A 19082-nucleotide genomic window follows, 5' to 3' on the forward strand; every position below is an offset into this window, starting at 1 on the left:
GCGAATAGCTGTCTGTATTTATGCTGTTTTAAATTAGTACAGCAATGTGGTATGATGTTTTTAAATGTAATCAGTTCATTTCTTTTTTTTTACCCCTCCAGGGGGTCTTTTTTGTGGGCTCTAGTGTCCCTTATATGACAGTAGGCTGACAGGAAACAGGGAAGGAGAGGGGGGAAGACATGCGGCAAATGTCGTCGGGTCTGGGAGTCGAACCCGCGACGGCCGCATCGAGGACTCAAGGCCTCCAAATACGGGTCGCGCTAACCCCTACGCCACCACGGCACGTCCCTAATCAGTTCATTTCTCTCTTGTAGTTACATATTTCTGGTGCTTCATGGAGCTATATAATACTGAAAATCCTCATATTTTGAGTATAATTTAATCTAATGCTAACTTTGTTTGTTGGGATTTTATATTGCGTCGTATTTTTATTGTTTTTTTGGTTCAGATCTTCATTTGAGCCAGTCGGCTCTTCTATGACAGATTATAACCTCATATCAAACCAAAATAACTCTTCGGTTTTTATTTACTGGACCAACCAAACTTAATTTCCAAACAGAACACCATGAGTAGATCATTTAAAATTACGTTAAATTATCGGTTGCCAAAGTGGGTACGAAACGTCCTTCAGGCGCGTACCAGTTGATAAATGGTCAGTACAAAATGTCCCATGGCAGACAATTTCATTTTGCCCACACACAAAAAAAATCTGTGTATTACACAGAATCACAAAAGTACAGTGTCATTCGGTTTAATAAATTCTACGAAATTTTTTAATTGAACAATATTATTTGAGAAAGCTATAAATAAAAATAGGTAAATTAGGCTATTTGTATTTATTTACCTGTATTGTAATATGACAGTATTTTCTTCCTTCTCCTCTTGTCTGAATTTGTAAGTGAACACTGATGTATGTAAGTGACATTATTTAAAACAAAAGAACATGTGCATTCTCTGAATCAGCTCACATTAAGGCATCAGTGTTTTACACTTTAAATCAAATAGTCAGGGTTTTGTACACAGAGCATTTTGATTATAGCTGCCAGAATTAGAGAAAAGAGATTTAGTCGAGTGTGGCCCTAGGGGAGCACAAGAGTAAAGCTGGGTGACCTTTAATGTGACCTAAAGAGGTCACTGCAGATTACCGCGGTGCCATCGGGGAGGAAAAGGCGAACAGGGGCAGGAAGGGGAGCAAAGAGAAAAACTTAGCTGAGAGGAGTGGGAGATGCTGGGAGTAAAGAAGAATGAGTCAGAAATTGGAGAAGAGCAAAGGAACAATAGGCTGAAAGGACAAGCTAACACAGGAGAGAAGGCGAGCAGATGTGGGTTTGTACAGGAGGAGAGAGCAGATGAGAAAAAGTACAGAAATAAAGGAGAATGTGGAGGGTCGAACATTAAAGAGAGAGCACTCCGAAGTAGGAGCGCCTTGTCCAGTGTGGGAGACTGGACTTGGATTGGAAACTATATTCTCTTTCACTCTCTGTGCCTACATCTCTGCTCTCGCTCCCGGACGCCTTCAAGCCCTCCAGCTATCCCTTCCACCACACGCAACCCCACACTCCTCCACTCCTTCCTCGCTCCATCCATCCATCCCAGGAGGAGCGGTAGCTTGAGTGGCAGGCGGGGGCAGGAGGAGGGATATGGGGGGGCTCCTAGCCAAAAGGCAAACAGGTGCAGCCCCTCTGGAGTATCTCAAATGGCAGACATTAAAACAAGTTGGGGGAGCAGAGAAAGATGAAAACATCCCTTAGGATGTGCAGGCCACAGGGTTCTGCACATTGCTTTCCTTCTTCTGCCTTGCCAGGAAAGAGATTTTTTTATTTTTTTTGCCTTTCTTTTATTTTACTGCAGTATATTACTGCTGGTGGGTTTATACAAGTTAGACTCCAGCGTCTAAGGATACTGGTTTTACTTTCTGACACCACAGGTCCTTCCTAGCAGTGGCAGGGCATAGAAATTTAGTCCGGGAGCCCAAACAGGACAACAGAAGAGTTAAACAGGGACAGAACATCACTTCCGAGCAAATGAGCACTTCTGGTCAAGACCAAATTTCTTCACAGTGTCAGGAAAAAGGACTCAAGTACACACGTGAACTTTAAACTCCACATCCGCAGATGTAAAAGTGGGTAAACGCTTTCTCACAGCTGTTCAGGTTCCTTCAAATTCCCCTCCAAAGCAGAGGGGCTTTACTTGGAGCAAGCATGAGATGCAGTGCATACAAAAATAGCTATTCTAAGCGTAGTCGTGACTGCGCCTGAGTGTGTGTGTGTGTGCGTGCGGAGACAACCACCCACATGGCCGTGACATACCCAGGCTGACAGCCCCCATCCCTTCCTCCCTCCTCCCGGAAAGCCCCAATCCTTTCTTTAGTGGCACTGACGCAGAACCGGGGGTGAGCTCCCACTGCTTCCGGCAACACTTCCGTAGCACGGAGGAGGGCTCTCCGAAACAAAACATGAAGCAGAACACACCCCTGGCGGCCCACGCAGGCGTGCTTGAAGGAAGAGCGCCGAGCATGTGCACGCACAAACACACGGGGGTGCTTGCTGAGCCCGAGCAACCTTGCTGTGTGTGTGGTCAACCTCCTTTCAGCCATGGAAAAAAGTCTCTCATAAAAGTCCCACTAAAAGCACCTCTATGAATATCGCCTCCCACGCTTTCAGTCTCACAGTCAAGCAGCCAAGAAATATATCTGGGCTTCACGTTTAGATGCCAAAAAGAAAAAGAGAAAAAACATCCATACAGAGGTACATGCATGTAGACACACCGATAACACGGATCCAAACAGCCTCATCAGGGCAGAATGAAAACAATATGCAATACGGGACAATTATAAAACAATATTTAAACCAACTAAAGCATTTTAAACAATTAGCCACATGGGCTTGTTACAATTTACAACCTACTCTGAAGATATGAAGATATGCACTCTATATTAATCAGCCAATCTGATTTTTAGCTCAGAATTCATAAGTATTCTGTACTAATCTGTGTATGAAGTGACCACAAACACACCAGATCTAACCATTTAAGTACATTTTCACCGTCTCCACCACGGCTCCTTAACCCTGTAAGTCCTAAACAGTTCGTCGGACATCCAGCAAAATATGCAGTACTGTAATTCCGCCACACTTTGCGCCATCTGAATAATTCCAACTGTTTCTGGCGTTTTCCAGCAAATATCGGGTTATTAGGGTAGTTTCACCCCCGCCGTAGCAGGGCGTGAAATTAGTCTGAAGGGCGCACTTCTAATAGACGGTAAAGTGCAAAAATAACTTGCTAGAAATTGAAAGTTCCAGTTGTTACAAAAAGAACTGCGTACAATTAAAATAAGCAAAAATATCAAGGCGGAGATTTTAAATTTAGATCATAAAGGGTTAAATATGTAAGTGCTGGACTCTCAGATTGGCCTAAATAAACATGTCATAGTGCAGCACGATGGCATCCCAGAAACATGAATAAAAGCATTTTTAACATGACCCTGAAGTGCTACATTTAAGATACATCTGGTCTGAATGCGTCATCTCCTATATGAATTAATCATCTTACTTTACAATTTACAGATTCAAAAGGATTTTTACAAGAATCCATGCGTCTGATGTGTTAACTCTGAAATGTGAGCCTTTCGTTGCACACTGAAAACCTTGAACACAAATAGGAGATAGCATGCTAGCTATAGTGATATGCTGCTTACCACTGAGTCTGTCCCTAAGTTAAATCATTATGACAGGAAAACAAATTTCATTTTTCTTATAAGTTCTGTAATGTGATGTGAACATGTGATCTTTTGACATTTAAATTAGCAGATTTGAAGATGATACTGTGTTTTACTAGCAAAAAGAAAGTATTAAGATTATGTTGTTTAAATGCTTCGATCTCTTCCTCATGACTCATGTCTGCAGAAAATGTGTGCGATGTGAGCCGACAAATTAAAAGCACACAAATAGACAAATAGGCCGGTCATGATAACAAATTTTGCTGGACGATGAATTGTCCAAGAACTTATTGCGATAAACAATAATATTGTTGTTTTGAGACCATTTTCAAGTAATGTAGTGGTAATAAAGGGATAATAATCCAAGAACACATTCTGAAGAATCAAACTTTAAATTCTAATTAACATTTAAACACTGGAACTGGAAGACATTTGAAATATCGAAAAAGAAAGAAAGAAAACAACAGAAACAACAAATAAAATCACTTATGAAGTCTCTGTAAACAAAATTATCATTCAAACAAAGGGAGAGTTGAAACCAAAGTACCAAACTGAAGACTTTTATCATTCAGTTTTGGTAAAAAGAAAGAGAAAAGAGAAAATGATAAATCAATCAATTAAATGATTGAGTTTCTTTCAATTTCCCATGCAGTTAATTGATTTATTGTTTATTGTGACAGGCTGAGGTGCATAATAATAATAATTTATTGTATCAAATCCTGTTTTGTTGTCAGCTCTCTCTTAAGGTGTTCAATGGTCTGTGGCATTCTCACCCAGAAACAAAACATGAGCAACGAACAACAGACGGGCTGCAATTCACTCCTGAACCATGACTCAGTACATTTTGGTTCAACAGAAAGCAATTGGATACGATAAAATTGATGAGGATGGAAGACACTATTCTATTATTCTGAATGAGAATTATTACTGACCAAAGAAAATCTGTTTCTGTAAGACAGCCCCGGCGAATAGTAGGATTCCACAACAACATTCTCTCAAGTACTGAAACAATTGGCCACAGTGCAGTGCTAAAAATATGTATTTATACATGGAAAAAATTCACTAAATTCAACCTACATAGAGGTTTAATGTGCCACACTGCTGCTGCAGTTCTCCTCCCACACAGTAGGTGTTGCTACTGAAGACAATAATGCTGCTATGGCAGCAACCTCACAGTCAATCTGAAACAGACTCTTAAATGAGTAGACCGCTTGCAGCAGGAAGGATTTTTAATAGACACTTATTATTATACAGGTCAATATTTTAGTTCTCAATAGGAAATGGTAATCTGTTAAAAAAAGAAGATATGTGCAAGTAAGAGCTTAAAAAGCAAAAACAGAGACTGAAACCGGTCACAAAATCCGATCGGTGCATTTCTAATAACTAAGCATCCTCATATCAATGATCAGTTTTACTAACTAAGCAGGTTCAATCACAGCTTAAATGTTTGTAAATGTACGGATTCAGTTTTGTGGGGGTGGGAGGAGTATAATAGTACTAAAGGACAAAGACTCAGCAATAAAAATTATTACTCTTGCAGCACAGATAGAAAACTTAAGACAGAAGTGTTAATGTTTGTGTAGGAATATGAAATCAACTTATTTTTTAAGACATAACGAAGTTAGCTGATGCAGATACACATAAACTTTATTTCAGATGCCAAATATTGCAACAACAGGTGGGGATTATTTTATGTATTAATGTTTTGAAATCATTTTTGGCTCTACTTGTTGTTACAAAGCGGTACGTTGTGTGTGGGATTTTCTTTTTTAAATCACTCATTGTAGAGTTTAGTCAAGATGTGGAACAAAAGGTCACAGAAAATTAAAATAAGGTAAAAGGTTAAATTTTTAAGTTCTTCGTTATTCTATACCTATAGGAATATTATTCTCTAAGCAGAGATGCACAACATTTCTGTCGTGGCGATGTTGCTAACGCGTCGTTTTGCAGCAGGAGTACGTTTTAACTCCAACAAAAATGCTTTTCAGATAGAGAAAGACGTCAACAGAAGCCAGGCCAGCGAGGGCGTTTTTCTGTTCAACGAGAGACATCATAAGCTTTCTCTCAAAATTTTCTTCAGACTTTTAAATGAGCTCTTGGTGGAAAAGTGAACTAATGAGTGTGCTACTTTTTTTTTCTTCTCCCTCTGTTTCTCCTTGCGTTATTTCCTGAAAGGTGCAGTAGCCTGCCGCTGGCTCCAGCTAGCGTGAGCAAGCACACACACACACACACGCACACACACACACCCACACGCACACAGCAGTAGCCGCCCGTGACATTCCTGCAGCTGCGCCGCTCTCTCCCAGCCTCACACGCGCCCCCCCGGCAATCTCCCTGGGGGACGAATGCCTAATGAGTCACGCGCCTGTCTGCCGTTACCTCGCAGCCTGTGTGTGTGTGTGGGTGTGTGTGTGTGGGTGTGTGGGTGTGTGTGTGTGGGTGTGTGTGTGTGTGTGTGTGGAGGCAGGATGGCGGGCCGACTTGGCGCGAGCAACGGGGGGGGGGAAAGGGAGGGGATGAATGAGGGATGGAGATGGAGGGAGGGAGGAAGGGAGGGAGCGTGAGGATGGTGGGAGAGGGAGTTGAGGCGGTCATTACAGCGATAACCTAAGAGCTTTGAAACAGGGCCAAAACAAACTATTACTTTGCCTGTGAGTAAAAATCCTCCAATATCTAAAACTCCAACTCTTCTTTGGCCAGATTTCCCCCCACGTCTTTATCACTAAATAAAACGTATGGACAAGACATTTTCACGAGTTAATGTATGAAAAACGGGATTTTGATTCATATTTGTGAGCGTTTGGACAACATGAGAGCAGTCGGCAGGCAAACATGACCTGCTGTAACCTTGCTACTGTGAATAATCAGATTAAGTAATGGTTTGATTTGAGTATTAACAAGGTTCACAGTAAACAGATTTACCCAGTAACTCAATCAAGACATTTATTTTTATTCAAGGTGAGCATAATGTCAGAGAAAATAAGTAATATTAGAAAATAAAAAGGAAATATCAGAATAACAGTAATAAGGGAGGCATCAAGGAACTAAGCCGAACTGGATAACTCTTCTGGTGACCAGCCAGAGACAATGGAAGACAAAGAGAACAGCACACTATACATACAGGCCACAGAAAAGCTTTAAATACGCCTCTTTGGTTATAGTCAAATCATATGTGAATAAAACATACTTGACAAACAAGTGGTGAAAAAATGCAAACAGAAGCTTCATGGTTCTGAGCTACTGGTGGCCAGTAAGTCCTGTTTGCTTCTGTACCTGAGAAACAAATCGCATTCTTCGTGTTTTTAATAGATTTAAATGTCAATCAATTGGATCTGAAACTGGTTGGGGTGCAGTTGTTAGCTATGTTACCTTGCAAATAAAGGTCTTGTGATGTAAATCCCAGCCAGGGTTTTTTTTGTTCACAGTTTGCATGTTCTTCCAGTGCATGCATGGGTTCTTTCTGGGTATTAGGTTAATTGTGCACTCTTAATTACCCGACATGTGAGTGTGCGCATAAGCACTATTATTGGTTCTGTGTCTCTCTGCGTTGCTTGTGAAAGACTTTCAAACTTAAACTTACCGAAAGCAAAGGAAGCTTACTTGAAATAATATTTTTTTTATATTGGCATTTCCCTTTTACGTAATTTCCCAAAAGCACATCTTTTTAACTTACACTAATCAGCATTTTATATCTACTGTTGATCAGTTCAAACTTCTTTTATTATTGTAATATGATCTATCAACCATCTGCTGTTTCCTACAGAGGCACTTCAGCATTGACTTATGGGTTTAATGTCTGTCTATCAGCCTGTTGCAGTTTGTTCCAAAGAAATAAAACTAAATATCTATCGACTTTTTGAACAATGTAACGTAATGTGATACCTCCAATCTGAAACGCAACAAAGGTGATGTTAGCGAGCTTTTTATCTAAGCAGCGTATGTTTAAACTTCACATAAATGAAAGGCAGATACACAGAGGCGGTGGTATGAAAGGTGCACACCTACAAATGAGGTATCAAAACGTGCAGAAAATTCACGCCATTGGAGCTATTATTTTTGGTGGGATTTGGGGTTAACGTGGCGACATAATTCGCAAAAAACTACGAAAAAAAACCCATTATAAGTCAATGGGAAAAATCCTGGAAATACCCTATTTTTGAGGATTTTCTGTGTCGTCACAAATTCACCTAGAAATGCCATTCAAATTTCATTTTGTAGATACGTCTGTGATCTCTTCGAAAGTGAAGACGGCTCGTCGATACCAGTTACGGTTTGTCCACAATTTGTCTCTAAGCGACCCAAAGTTTCTCATTTTTCCTAAAGTTAGAGTGCTTCTCTCGCTGATTAGAGTGAGAGATCAAGACAACTTTTTCAACCCAAATCATTTTTGAAATCGCCATCACGCCCACAAATATCGCACGATTAGTATCAAAATCGGTCCTGACATTGATACGCCTGTCTGCTCCGGTAAAATGTTTTCGAAATTTATCTAGACCGTACGGTTTTCTGTCACGGTGCTTCAGAGCAAAGTCATGCGACAGGATTTTCTGAGGCTCTCAGGCTCTTTCACTAACACTTCACACCTTGGTGTGAAACTTATTTAACATAGCAACGGAACTCAAGAGGCTATTGGCTGCTGATTTGGACTACAAATACGCATCATTGTAGTTCTATCTATCCTCAGTTGAAACAGATCAGGACTGAGAACTGGCCTTTAGAACTACTTGCTGCTATGGGCTGTATATAACTGATTTAACTCAGTAACTGTTACACATGGGATTAGTTTGGAACTTTAAAATTAAGCATATTGAAAATTTCAAAATAAAAGCCCTGAATATTTTTACATGACGTAATTGCTCTTTTTGGCTTTATTTGACTTTTCCATCCAAAGCACTGTTACACATGGGATTAGTTTGGAACTTTAAAATTAAGCATACTGAAAATTTCAAAATAAAAGCCTTGAATATTTTACATGACGTAATTGCTCTTTTTGGCCGTATATGACTTTTTCATCCAAAGCAATGTTACACATGGGATTAGTTCGGAACTTTAAAATGGAGCATAATAATAATTTCAAAATAAAAGCCTTGAATATTTTTACATCAGGTAATTGCTGTTTTTGGCTTTATGTGACTTTTTCATCCAAAGCACTGTTACACGTGGTATTAGTTTGGCCCTCTGAAATGAAGCATACTGAAAATTTCAAAATAAAAGCCTTGAATATTTTTACATCATGTAATTGCTTTTTTTGGCCGTATATGACTTTTTCATCCAAAGCACTGTTACACATGGGATTAGTTCGGAACTTTAAAATGGAGCATAATAATAGATTCAAAATAAAAGCCTTGAATATTTTTACATCATGTAATTGCTCTTTTTGGCTTTATTTGACTTTTTCATCCAAAGCACTGTTACACATGGTATTAGTTTGGCCCTTTGAAATGAAGCATACAGAAAATTTCAAAATAAAAGCCTTGAATATTTTTTACATGAAGTAATTGCTCTTTTTGGCTTTATTTGACTTTTTCATCCAAAGCACTGTTACACGTGGTATTAGTTCGGAACTTTGAAATGAAGCATACTGAAAATTTCAAAATAAAAGCCTTGAATATTTTTACATTACGTAATTGCTCTTTTTGGCTTTATTTGACTTTTTCATCCAAAGCACTGTTACACATGGTATTAGTTTGGCCCTTTGAAATGAAGCATACTGAAAATTTCAAAATAAAAGCCTTGAATATTTTTACATCATGTAATTGCTCTTTTTGGCTTTATTTGACTTTTTCATCCAAAGCACTGTTACACATGGTATTAGCTTGGCCCTTTGAAATGAAGCATACTTGAAAATTTCAAAATAAAAGCCTTGAATAGTTTTACATCAGGTAATTGCTGTTTTTGGCTTTATTTGACTTTTTCATCCAAAGCACTGTTACACATGGTATTAGTTTGGCCCTTTAAAATTAAGCATACTGAAAATGTCAAAATAAAAGCCTTGAATATTTTTACATCAGGTAATTGCTGTTTTTGGCTTTATATGACTTTTTCATCCAAAGCACTCTTACACGTGGAATTAGTTCAGAACTTTAAAATGAAGCATACTGAAAATTTCAAAATAAAAGCCTTGAATATTTTTACATGACGTAATTGCTCTTTTTGGCTTTATTTGACTTTTTCATCCAAAGCACTCTTACATGTGGTATTAGTTCAGAACTTTAAAATGAAGCATACTGAAAATTTCAAAATAAAAGCCTTAAATATTTTTACATCAGCTACTTGTGTTTTGAGCATTATATAACTATTTTATCCCAAGGACTATTACGCATGGGATTAGTTTGGCCCTTTAAAATGAAGTTTAACAAAACTTCCAAAATAAAAGCCTTGACAACATTTTAAATCGTACTGAATGGTGCACGTCCGCCTTACTTAACGTTCTTGCGGTTCTCCGCGTGCCACTGATTACGTTGCGGCGTTCTTAAGCGTCGATGCCAATTTGTCAAGCTTGATGTTTAGATATTCTAAGTGTGTGATGCATTTTAGTCTCTCATACTGCAAAAAAGAAAAGGTGCTACTTCATAAACGCAACAATTAGTCAACCATGTGATTACGTACCGATGCTTCATTAGGTAAAAATGGATAACAGCGTGTGTGATGAACAAACAGACTATGGGCAACACTTGGTTGGTGAAGGCCATGTGTGAGAAGGGAAAAAAAAAAGTGAGAAAGCACTGTAGGGCAAGCAGGCATGCGACCAAGACCCACGCCTCGCACACACAACGATGGGCGCGCGCACACACATGCAGACACACAAACACGCGTGCTCTCCTGCACACTCAGCCCCCACGCGCTGAGCCGAGCGGGCAGTTGCAGCCCAGTGGAGCGGCACAAGGCGGGGGGCGGGGAGGAGGGGGGTTGGTTCGAGGGAGGGGAAGGGCGAGGGGCGGCGAGGTGGAGGCGAGGCTGGCGGCTCGGCGCTGGGAGGTCAGTGCCGGTGCAGTCAGGCGTGCAAGCGCGCCTCTTGCTCTCCCCCTTCCCTCTTGTTTCTTTCCTCCCTTATTCTATCGGTGTGTTTGTGGGTGTGTGTGTGTGCCTCACTGAGTTTGCCAGAGGAAGGCTTCAGACAGGTAACCACTGTACCATTCCTTTCCCCCTTAGCTAACCAGGGAAGGGCGAGCCAAGAGAGGCGCCGCTTGATAAAGGATGAAAAGTGTTCAAGTTGATCTCGTCAAGTAGAAAGGTCTTCATTAAAGTTCAGCAATTTAGAAATTAGCTCATAAAGGCAAGATAATTACACAGATACGCTGTCTGATCTTCAGAGAACCAGCAGATAACCTTAGCTACGGCTTTATGGAAGAAGACCAAAACTTCACCAAATGAAGTAACTGAAATTATGGAAAATTCTCAATCTAGTCGCAGCCTGTTATCCTCCCATACTTAAGTGAGTTTCTGAATGTACTGATTAATGTGCGAAATGTGGAAGATTGACATAACAGGCCTGATGGTGTACATCTGCGGTGGCAGAAAGCAGCCAAAACTATCAGTGGAAATCACATGCCGAAAGAGGCTAGCACATATTTCTCCACACACCACACACAGATGTTGGGGAGGCGGCTTTTCAACAGACACCGCCATGGGCGTCATCACGATAAACCACATTAGGCTAATAGACAGATGCTCTGGCATATTTGAGCCATATTTTAGCAGAGTGCACACCCAAACGCTCACACTTGCATCAATCACATCAGTGCACTCGCACGGTGTCACACAGAGCATGCAAATAGAGATAGCATCTTCTAGCATGGAGAAGGACGCATACTGACGCTAACGGCTAACCTTTTTTTTTTTTTTTACAATTGTGAGTTAATAATTCATACGCAGGAAGTCTCAAACACGTTGAACCTAAACTGTGTGAAGCAGAGGACTGATTTGTCCAATCGAGACACACACGAACGTATATATTTATAGTTGGTAACACTATGGTTCAACAGTGAGTAAATACTAATGTGCTGCTGTTACCATGGCACCGCTGGATCAACAACAGAAACAAAACAAAAGATCCACAAAACAGATGGACTCTCTCCATAGCTAACTCCATCACAGCAGGGTGCCTTGCAAAGAGTTTTCAAACTTTTTCATATCAGATCTATCTGCGTCAAGTCTTGCCTTAGATTGTAAATTCACAAAGTATGGACTTTAATTAGACCATTTCCTTTAGCCTTTCTATTATAAACTTGACTGTAGGTTTAGGGTCATTGCCATACTGGAAGGGAAACTTCTGCCTCTTAACAGGTTTTCTGAAATTAGCAACCACCCACTAGCTCCCCACAGTATGATGCTGCCACCACCATGTTTCACCACTTGTTCAGGGTGATTTCTACCACACACAGCCTTTTAAACATATATGGTCCAGAAGGTTACGTTTTTATCTTATCTGAACACCTTCTTCTAAGTCTTTGTTGCGTCTTCATGGTTTTCTTTCATCAATTACTTTCCTCCTACTCTTCTTAAAAGCCCAAATTAGTGGAATCCACACCGAAAACCTGTCCTGTGAACAGATTCTCTCTAGATTCATCCAACTCCCAAATACCAATAAAATGAGGCATGAAGTCCGAGATTGTAACATGACCAAATGTGAAAAAATAATCAGCGGATATAATTTTTTATTTTTTAGTTTTTTTGCAAAACTCTAAAACATCAGCAATCATCTGTAATTTCACTGATTATAGCAAACGCTCACGACGAAAAATATGCTGCGATAGACTGAAAGTTCAGGAGCAAGAAAGAAAAAAAAAAAGTGTCTGACGTGTTATGATTGTGTGTTTGCAGTGAGTTTAATTCCACTTTGCCAAGAGGAGCCCTTGATTGAAGGAGGTCTTTACGAGCCGGAGGAGGGGAGTGCAATTTCCTCCCGGCCTCCGCCAGTTCCGCTGAAATAACAGAGCAGAGGAAGCCCAGCTCCCCCGGGACGAGACACACGCACGGACACACTGATGCACACGCAAGCCCGACAAGGCGGCCAGCACTGGACTTACAATCACACACAAAGAAACACCTACAAGGCAAACCAGAACTACCAACAGACAAAAACTCAGACAAACCAACAACTTGTGATAGAACAGTATGTTCAAAGGTCAACCAAAGGTAAAGATGAATCACCTACATTTGCACCGTAATACGTTGGAATTATTATGCTATCAAAAGTTAATTTACGTCAATAATTAAATTCCATGAATGAAACATTTAGATTCATCACACAGAAAGTGATAACATTTCACAGGTTTATTTATGGGGATTTTGCCGCTTCTAGCTACAGAAACCCTAAAATTCATGTTCACAGAACATTAGAACATAAGTCCAATAAAACTTGAAAAAATCCTCACAAACAAGTCTCCATGAGGAGCATAAGGCACAAAAGACAAATGCTACAAATACAGCTTTTCCACATGGTACAAACAAGCAGAATACTAACAGAAAGTTGAGTGGAAGGGAAAAGCACAGAAGAAAATTCATTAAAGTGTTTTGAGGATAACCACAAGAAGGGAGATGCTGCTGGCGTCAGAGCTTCAAGACGTGTTGCATCCCCTTTGGAAAGCTTATGGCCAGAAACAAAGTCCTCTTTACTAAGTAAATTTGTCATATTAATGGATTTAAAGCTTCCAGAGATTAGAGCAAGAGAGAAACAGAATCTCAGGTGCTTCAGATCCAGAGTGACGTTTTTGCAGTCAGTGAAGTTTGGGTGCCATGTCATCTTCTGATGTTGATCCACCATGTTTTATCAAATCCAAAGTCAGAGCAGAGGCATACCAGGAAATGTGATTCACATAATAACACATTAAGCAACAAATATTTAAAAAGTGGTTGAATTTCGATTTACAGCAAAAATAAACGCCAGAGGAGTAGACTGTCCACCTGATCGCCTCTTAAAACTTTTTCTGCTGCAATAAACAAGAACTGTCAGCTAATATATGGGAGGCATAGAGAGTCTGAAGGTTTTATACTTAAATAGTTAACCAATAGCTGTTGCAGTCCAGTAAGTTTGTCGCACTCCTGTACTGCGCAACAAGCAGTTGCATACAGTAATAACAATAAATTTAGGTTAAATTGTGCAACCCTGCTGAAAAACTTCACGAAGGATGCTGATTTCATTTTCCAGCAGAATTTCCAGCCCACACAGCCAAAAGTATTAACACCCGCTACTATTACCAAGGTAGCAGAGTGACTGTCCTGCCAGCGAACTTTCCAGAACCCTACAGAGAATCTCTATTGTCAACAGAAAAAGGAGGAACACCACACTAAGCAACGAAGACAAGCTGAAGGCCACCATTATAGCAACCTGGACTTCCATTACACCTCAGCAGAGCCGCAGGCTGATCGCCTCCATGCCACGCTGTGTTGATACAGTAATTCATGCAGAAGGAGCTGTGAGTCCATACAGAGTACAGTACATGAACATACTTTTAACTGTTTGTATACTAAACTTTTATTAGTCTGAGGTTTTATTAGCTGTAAGCCATAATCAGCCAAATTAACAGAAATAAATGTCTGACATGAATCACTCTCTTTGTATGACGTTATAACATAAAGGAGCGTCACTGTTTACCTAAATAACTGAAATAAATAAACTCTTTTTAATTTATTCTAGCCTGATTTCCTTGTCGAATCCAAATATTCAGAGTTCCCCGCATTTCTGAACTCTTCGGCAAGTTTGTGTCGTGATGAGCAGCTTGTGGGCAGGCAGGTGAAACCTCTTCCCAACAGCTGCTCCACTTTATGATCGCTTGCCTCATGCCTATAAGCGAAACAAGATCACTCAAAGTTCAGCCGTCAAACTTTCAAAATAAATGTCGGCATGAGGTAATTTGTGTCAGTAGGCAGGCCCGTGTGTGTGCGTGCTGGGGTGTGTGTGCGAGAGAGCTCATCAGCGAGGGAGTGCTGCTGCTGCAGCCATGCCCTGAGGGGAGTCAGTCAGTGGGGAGAGAGGAGAGACGCCAGTACAGGCCATACAAGTCCCGCTGCCTTACCTCCTCCGCCTAACCCTCACTGCCTCGCATGGACCTGCCAACATGTGCGTCAGTGTGTGTGGGGGTGTGTGTGGGTGTGGGTGTGGGTGCGGGCGTGGGCGTGCGTGTGTGTGTGTCAGGGTAATATTAACTTGGTGGGTTAGGCTTTAGGCTTCACCACCACACAAGGAGAGGGAGAGCAGTAGAAAAAGACTACAACAACAACAACCATAAGGCTCTCATATCTCTGCTTACGTAAGTAACAAAGTTTTCTCCGTCACAACTGCAACTGAAGTGGAACTGCACAAGCCACGGCAGGCCAAAAAAACCAATCACTCTCAAATCTGTAATGAGCCTAAACATTAGCGAGCACACTCAGAACCTCAAAATAATAAGACCCCCGCCGAACTTGCGCAATTTGTTCTGGCTGAAGCCTTTCCGTTAAGGTGCAGGTCTCCGTTGTTGGCTGAAAGAAATGTCACCAGTTTTACCTATATCACTCAAACACCTCCGGCTTATCAACCGCCTTCGCCTTGCGTGCCTCGCACACAATAATCAGCGGTAGCCATGCTCAGTAGCTCGCTAAGCCTCTTACACCCTTCCCTCAAGATTAGTGCTTGGGAGCGACGACAGATGCGCTCCGTGGTGATAAAAACACACATACACACACACTGCACACAGCCGGCTGCACCTGTGTGAACAGATTTGACGGCGTGCTTGCTCAAAGCTGACACACAGACACACAGAAGGGAGAAAAAAACAAAAAAAAACTGAGCGCGGTGATGCCATAATCGTGACACACCTGCAAGGCCTCAAGGTTTGGCTCGGCGCCCTGGTTCAAGCCCCCGAGGAAAGAGCTAGGCAAACAAGAGTTCAACGGCGGACAGTTGAGGAGGAAGCGGATTCAGTCAGGCTGAAATGAGTCTGACCAACAATATGTCTAACGTCTAGGGAGCGTAATTGGCAGCTCAGTGCCTTCAACTAAAGAGCTTTTCAATACAGAAGAGCTGAGAGTGGTTCTGATGTTTACACTGAGAAAAATTACCATCAAAGTTGGTGTGTGAGCCTGTGGGGTCCTCACCACGAGGGGTGAGGAGATGCAGCTTCCACATGTTCACACACAAATCACTCTGAAAAATATTACCAAGACTGGTCCAACTTTTAAACAAGCTAAACATCTTTTTAAAAGTTGTAACAATATTAAATCGTAACATTAGTCAGTAGCTGTGCGAAACAGATTGAGAGGATCTCTGATTTTTAGCTGTAAAAGAATTGATGTGAATCAATATGAAATGAAAAACCATTTGTTTTAGATATTGCTAAATCTTGACCTCTTGTATGGACTTTACAGGCAAACAGATCCATATGTGCAACTATATTGAATCTAATTTCACTCTAATTCACTCTAAAGCATAAATTCACATTCAGATTCAATTACAAAGAATCCAATTGGTAGAGTTCTCCATCTAACGAAGCTGGACCAATCCCACACACAAACATTTCTTTTTACTTCCAGTGAAGTAAAACAATAATTAAAACAAACAAGTATTTTGACCCTAAATAACTGCGTTGTATCAATAAATGTTCTGTTTTGTATTGATTTTCCTTCGCAGGAGGCTGTATGACCCTCACTCAACAATCCCTTAACCGTTTTTACTCTAAACACAAAAGTAGCATTTGAGTTCAATAAAAGCAGCAACTCTGAAGATGCTTCTACTTATTATTTTAAACATGAGGACAAGGAAAGATTTGAGACAACACTGCAGCATTCTTACCACTGGAGATGAAATCCGGCAGCCAGGACAGTCACAAATCGGAGGGTGCACCTGTAAGATTCCTTTGGACATGAGAGTCTTGAGACTTTTTCCTGAAAACCAAGAGAGACTGCACTTCAGTGAATATTTAGGATGGAGTCAATATTTCTCCTCTATCTCATATGACATTGACAGTTCAGCCTTTTCACATCTCCTGTAGGTGAACTGAACATATATCCAAGTAAGTTCCACGTTAATTATACTCACTGCCCAGTGTGGGCTGCTAAGGAGACTACTGTCATCTGTCCATAAGAACTGATATAACTAACTATTAGGCTAGCAGTTTGGACCTGGGGGCGCCATCCCTCCCCCCCCACACACACACTCACATCTTAATGCGTCCTGCCTCTACGTGTGTGTGTAAGAAAGAGTGCAAAAACTGGACGCAAATATACTAGAAAATGCATCCTAACAAGCCAAGATAATAACAACAGAACAGAATGACAGCTGGTCAGATTATTTAAGAGCTAAAGTACCAAACTCCAGCTAAATTCATTCCACAACAGCAGCTATAAAACTGCTTGAAACACGTGTAAATGTGTCTACAGTTACTTTAATCCAGCATATACTGCGTAAAAGCATCAACTCCCATGCAGGACTCCACGATCCATCCCGCCAAAAACATTCATTAAATAAATAAAAAATGCAGAGTCTCTTAATTTGCATCTATGTCTTACTTCCACCTCATCCCATCCAGATGCCCCGGTCTGGTGAAGCGATCGCAGCCCAAAGTCTGTGTCATAGCCTCGGAGGGAGTGTGGAGGCTACCCATGCGCCCCATCTGTCTCCTTACGCACTGACGGCTGTAACCCTTTCACTCCAAAACCCAGCTCGCTCCACGCAAAGTGGACTCCCTGAAGCTTTAAAGTGATGATAAAAATGTTTTCCTCCCCACAATATGAATGAAAGTTAGTGCTTCTCTTACCTTTGTGTCTAATGCTCCGCTTCCAGTCTTTGGCAGTCTCCCGTCCACTAACAAACTGGAACTCGTTGGGGGTGAGCCACTCGCCCCTGTATTTTATCGAGGGTCCCTTACTGCCCTGACACAGTTTGTTGATATAAAGCAAAGCCTTGTTCTCGCCGCACTCCACCTCGATGCACGGCTCCCCGTTGTCGAAGAAGGGCTGAAAGTCCGGGATGGAGGAGAACCTCTCCAGCATCAAGTCGTCCGTGTGGTGGTGGAGGTGCTGGTGATGCAGCGCCGAGTCGTGGAGCCCCAAGTACGCGCGGTGATGGGCAAAAATGTGCTCGTAGGGCGGCGGGTGCGGGGTCACCACGGGGATGGCGGTGGCATTTAAAGGGGCCAGGTATTCGGACTGGTTGAAGGCGGTCAGAGCCATGTCGTCTCCATCCAGCCGCTCCTTCTTGATGGCAGGCATGTTAGTGGGAGCCGAGCGCCGGGAAGGAGTGAGAAACTGCGCGCCCGATCCAACTTGAGCGTCCTCCTGGCGTGCAAGCGGGGCTGAGCCAGACTGGAAGACGCGCCGCTCGGTTTTACGCAGAGGAGCCCCCGTGTCGCCGTGAGAGAGCGGTCTGCTGAAGTTGCCGGATAGATTCCCATTCAGTAGTTTCCAGCTCGCAGCGGCAGCGTCGCAGCTCTCCTACCTCCCACATTTAATCTCGCTCGCTCTGTTAATACCTGTCATGCTGGGAAGCCCTGAGCCACTTACATTAGGTTAGATCACCACTGCTCAGAGTGACTCGTCCTATCACATTTGGGTAAAATTAAAAGATTTTTATTATGATTATAATGAGGCGAAATTTAAATAAAGCCAGACCAAATTACTTCCGAGGGGAATAGGGAGTTATACATGACCAGTACTCAGTTACACAGCTGATTTAAAAAATAAAAATTTAAAAATGAAAAAATAAATAAAAATTAAATAAACCACATTGCCACACGTTATTAATCAGAAACCAAACTCAAACTGAGAATTTTCGCGTCATTAATGCCTCTGAAAGTTTAGAAAGAGTTGTTGAGATTCAGACTGCTGGGTGTTGCTTAAGTCACGCTGAAGTTCACAGACCCAGACCAAACAAGATTTGCACTCTCCGCCGCTTCTCAACTTGGCCCATTTAAACAGCGGAGGCTTGGCGAGAGCGCGGCGCAGGAAGGAAGGAGAGGGGGGCGGGAGGGAGGCCTGCGAGGGACGGCGCTTCAGCGACAAAAAAAAAAAAAGAAAGAAAGAAAGAAAGAAAGAAAGAAGCATCCAGGAACCACGAACCGGGAGCATGAGGAAGTATAACCTACCACCAACTCAACAGATTAAAAAGAAGGAAGCTAACGGTTTCATTTCCATCTACAACCACTATTCAGCATCAATGAACAGGGATCGTAGACATATTCTGTAAAATTGGTCAAAAAGCGTTTAGTTTAAGTTGCAGCTGTAAGTGACATCTGCTCAAATTGGGATTTTTATTGACTTTGACACTTAATAATTCAGCAGACGCCAGAACTGAGCGCAAAAGTATGATTATCTACATAGGACATCATTATATATAAAAGCTGAAAAATATACATAACGCATTAATGTTTGGATGATTAGACAATTGAAG

General features: G+C 41.5%; 1 protein-coding gene across 3 annotated transcripts in view; it reads right to left on the bottom strand.

The window, feature by feature from the left end:
• The window catches only part of samd11 (sterile alpha motif domain containing 11), a 66899-nt gene extending 48237 nt beyond the window's left edge, over positions 1–18662 (bottom strand). Inside the window, exons 1-2 of one of the 3 annotated variants that reach the window (XM_032572602.1) lie at positions 17452–18662; positions 16488–16579 (exon numbers count right to left, since the gene is read on the bottom strand). In XM_032572602.1, the coding sequence (XP_032428493.1) occupies positions 16488–16579; positions 17452–17905 (546 nt within the window). In that variant the 5' untranslated portion in view covers positions 17906–18662. Of the gene's footprint in view, positions 1–16487; positions 16580–17203; positions 17408–17451 lie in introns of those variants that run through there. The other 2 variants (XM_032572593.1, XM_032572611.1) reach the window with 2 other exon arrangements.
• Positions 18663–19082: the final 420 nt, after the last annotated feature.

This window comes from Xiphophorus hellerii, chromosome 1, assembly GCF_003331165.1.
Source record: "Xiphophorus hellerii strain 12219 chromosome 1, Xiphophorus_hellerii-4.1, whole genome shotgun sequence".
Classification (NCBI taxonomy): domain Eukaryota; kingdom Metazoa; phylum Chordata; class Actinopteri; order Cyprinodontiformes; family Poeciliidae; genus Xiphophorus; species Xiphophorus hellerii.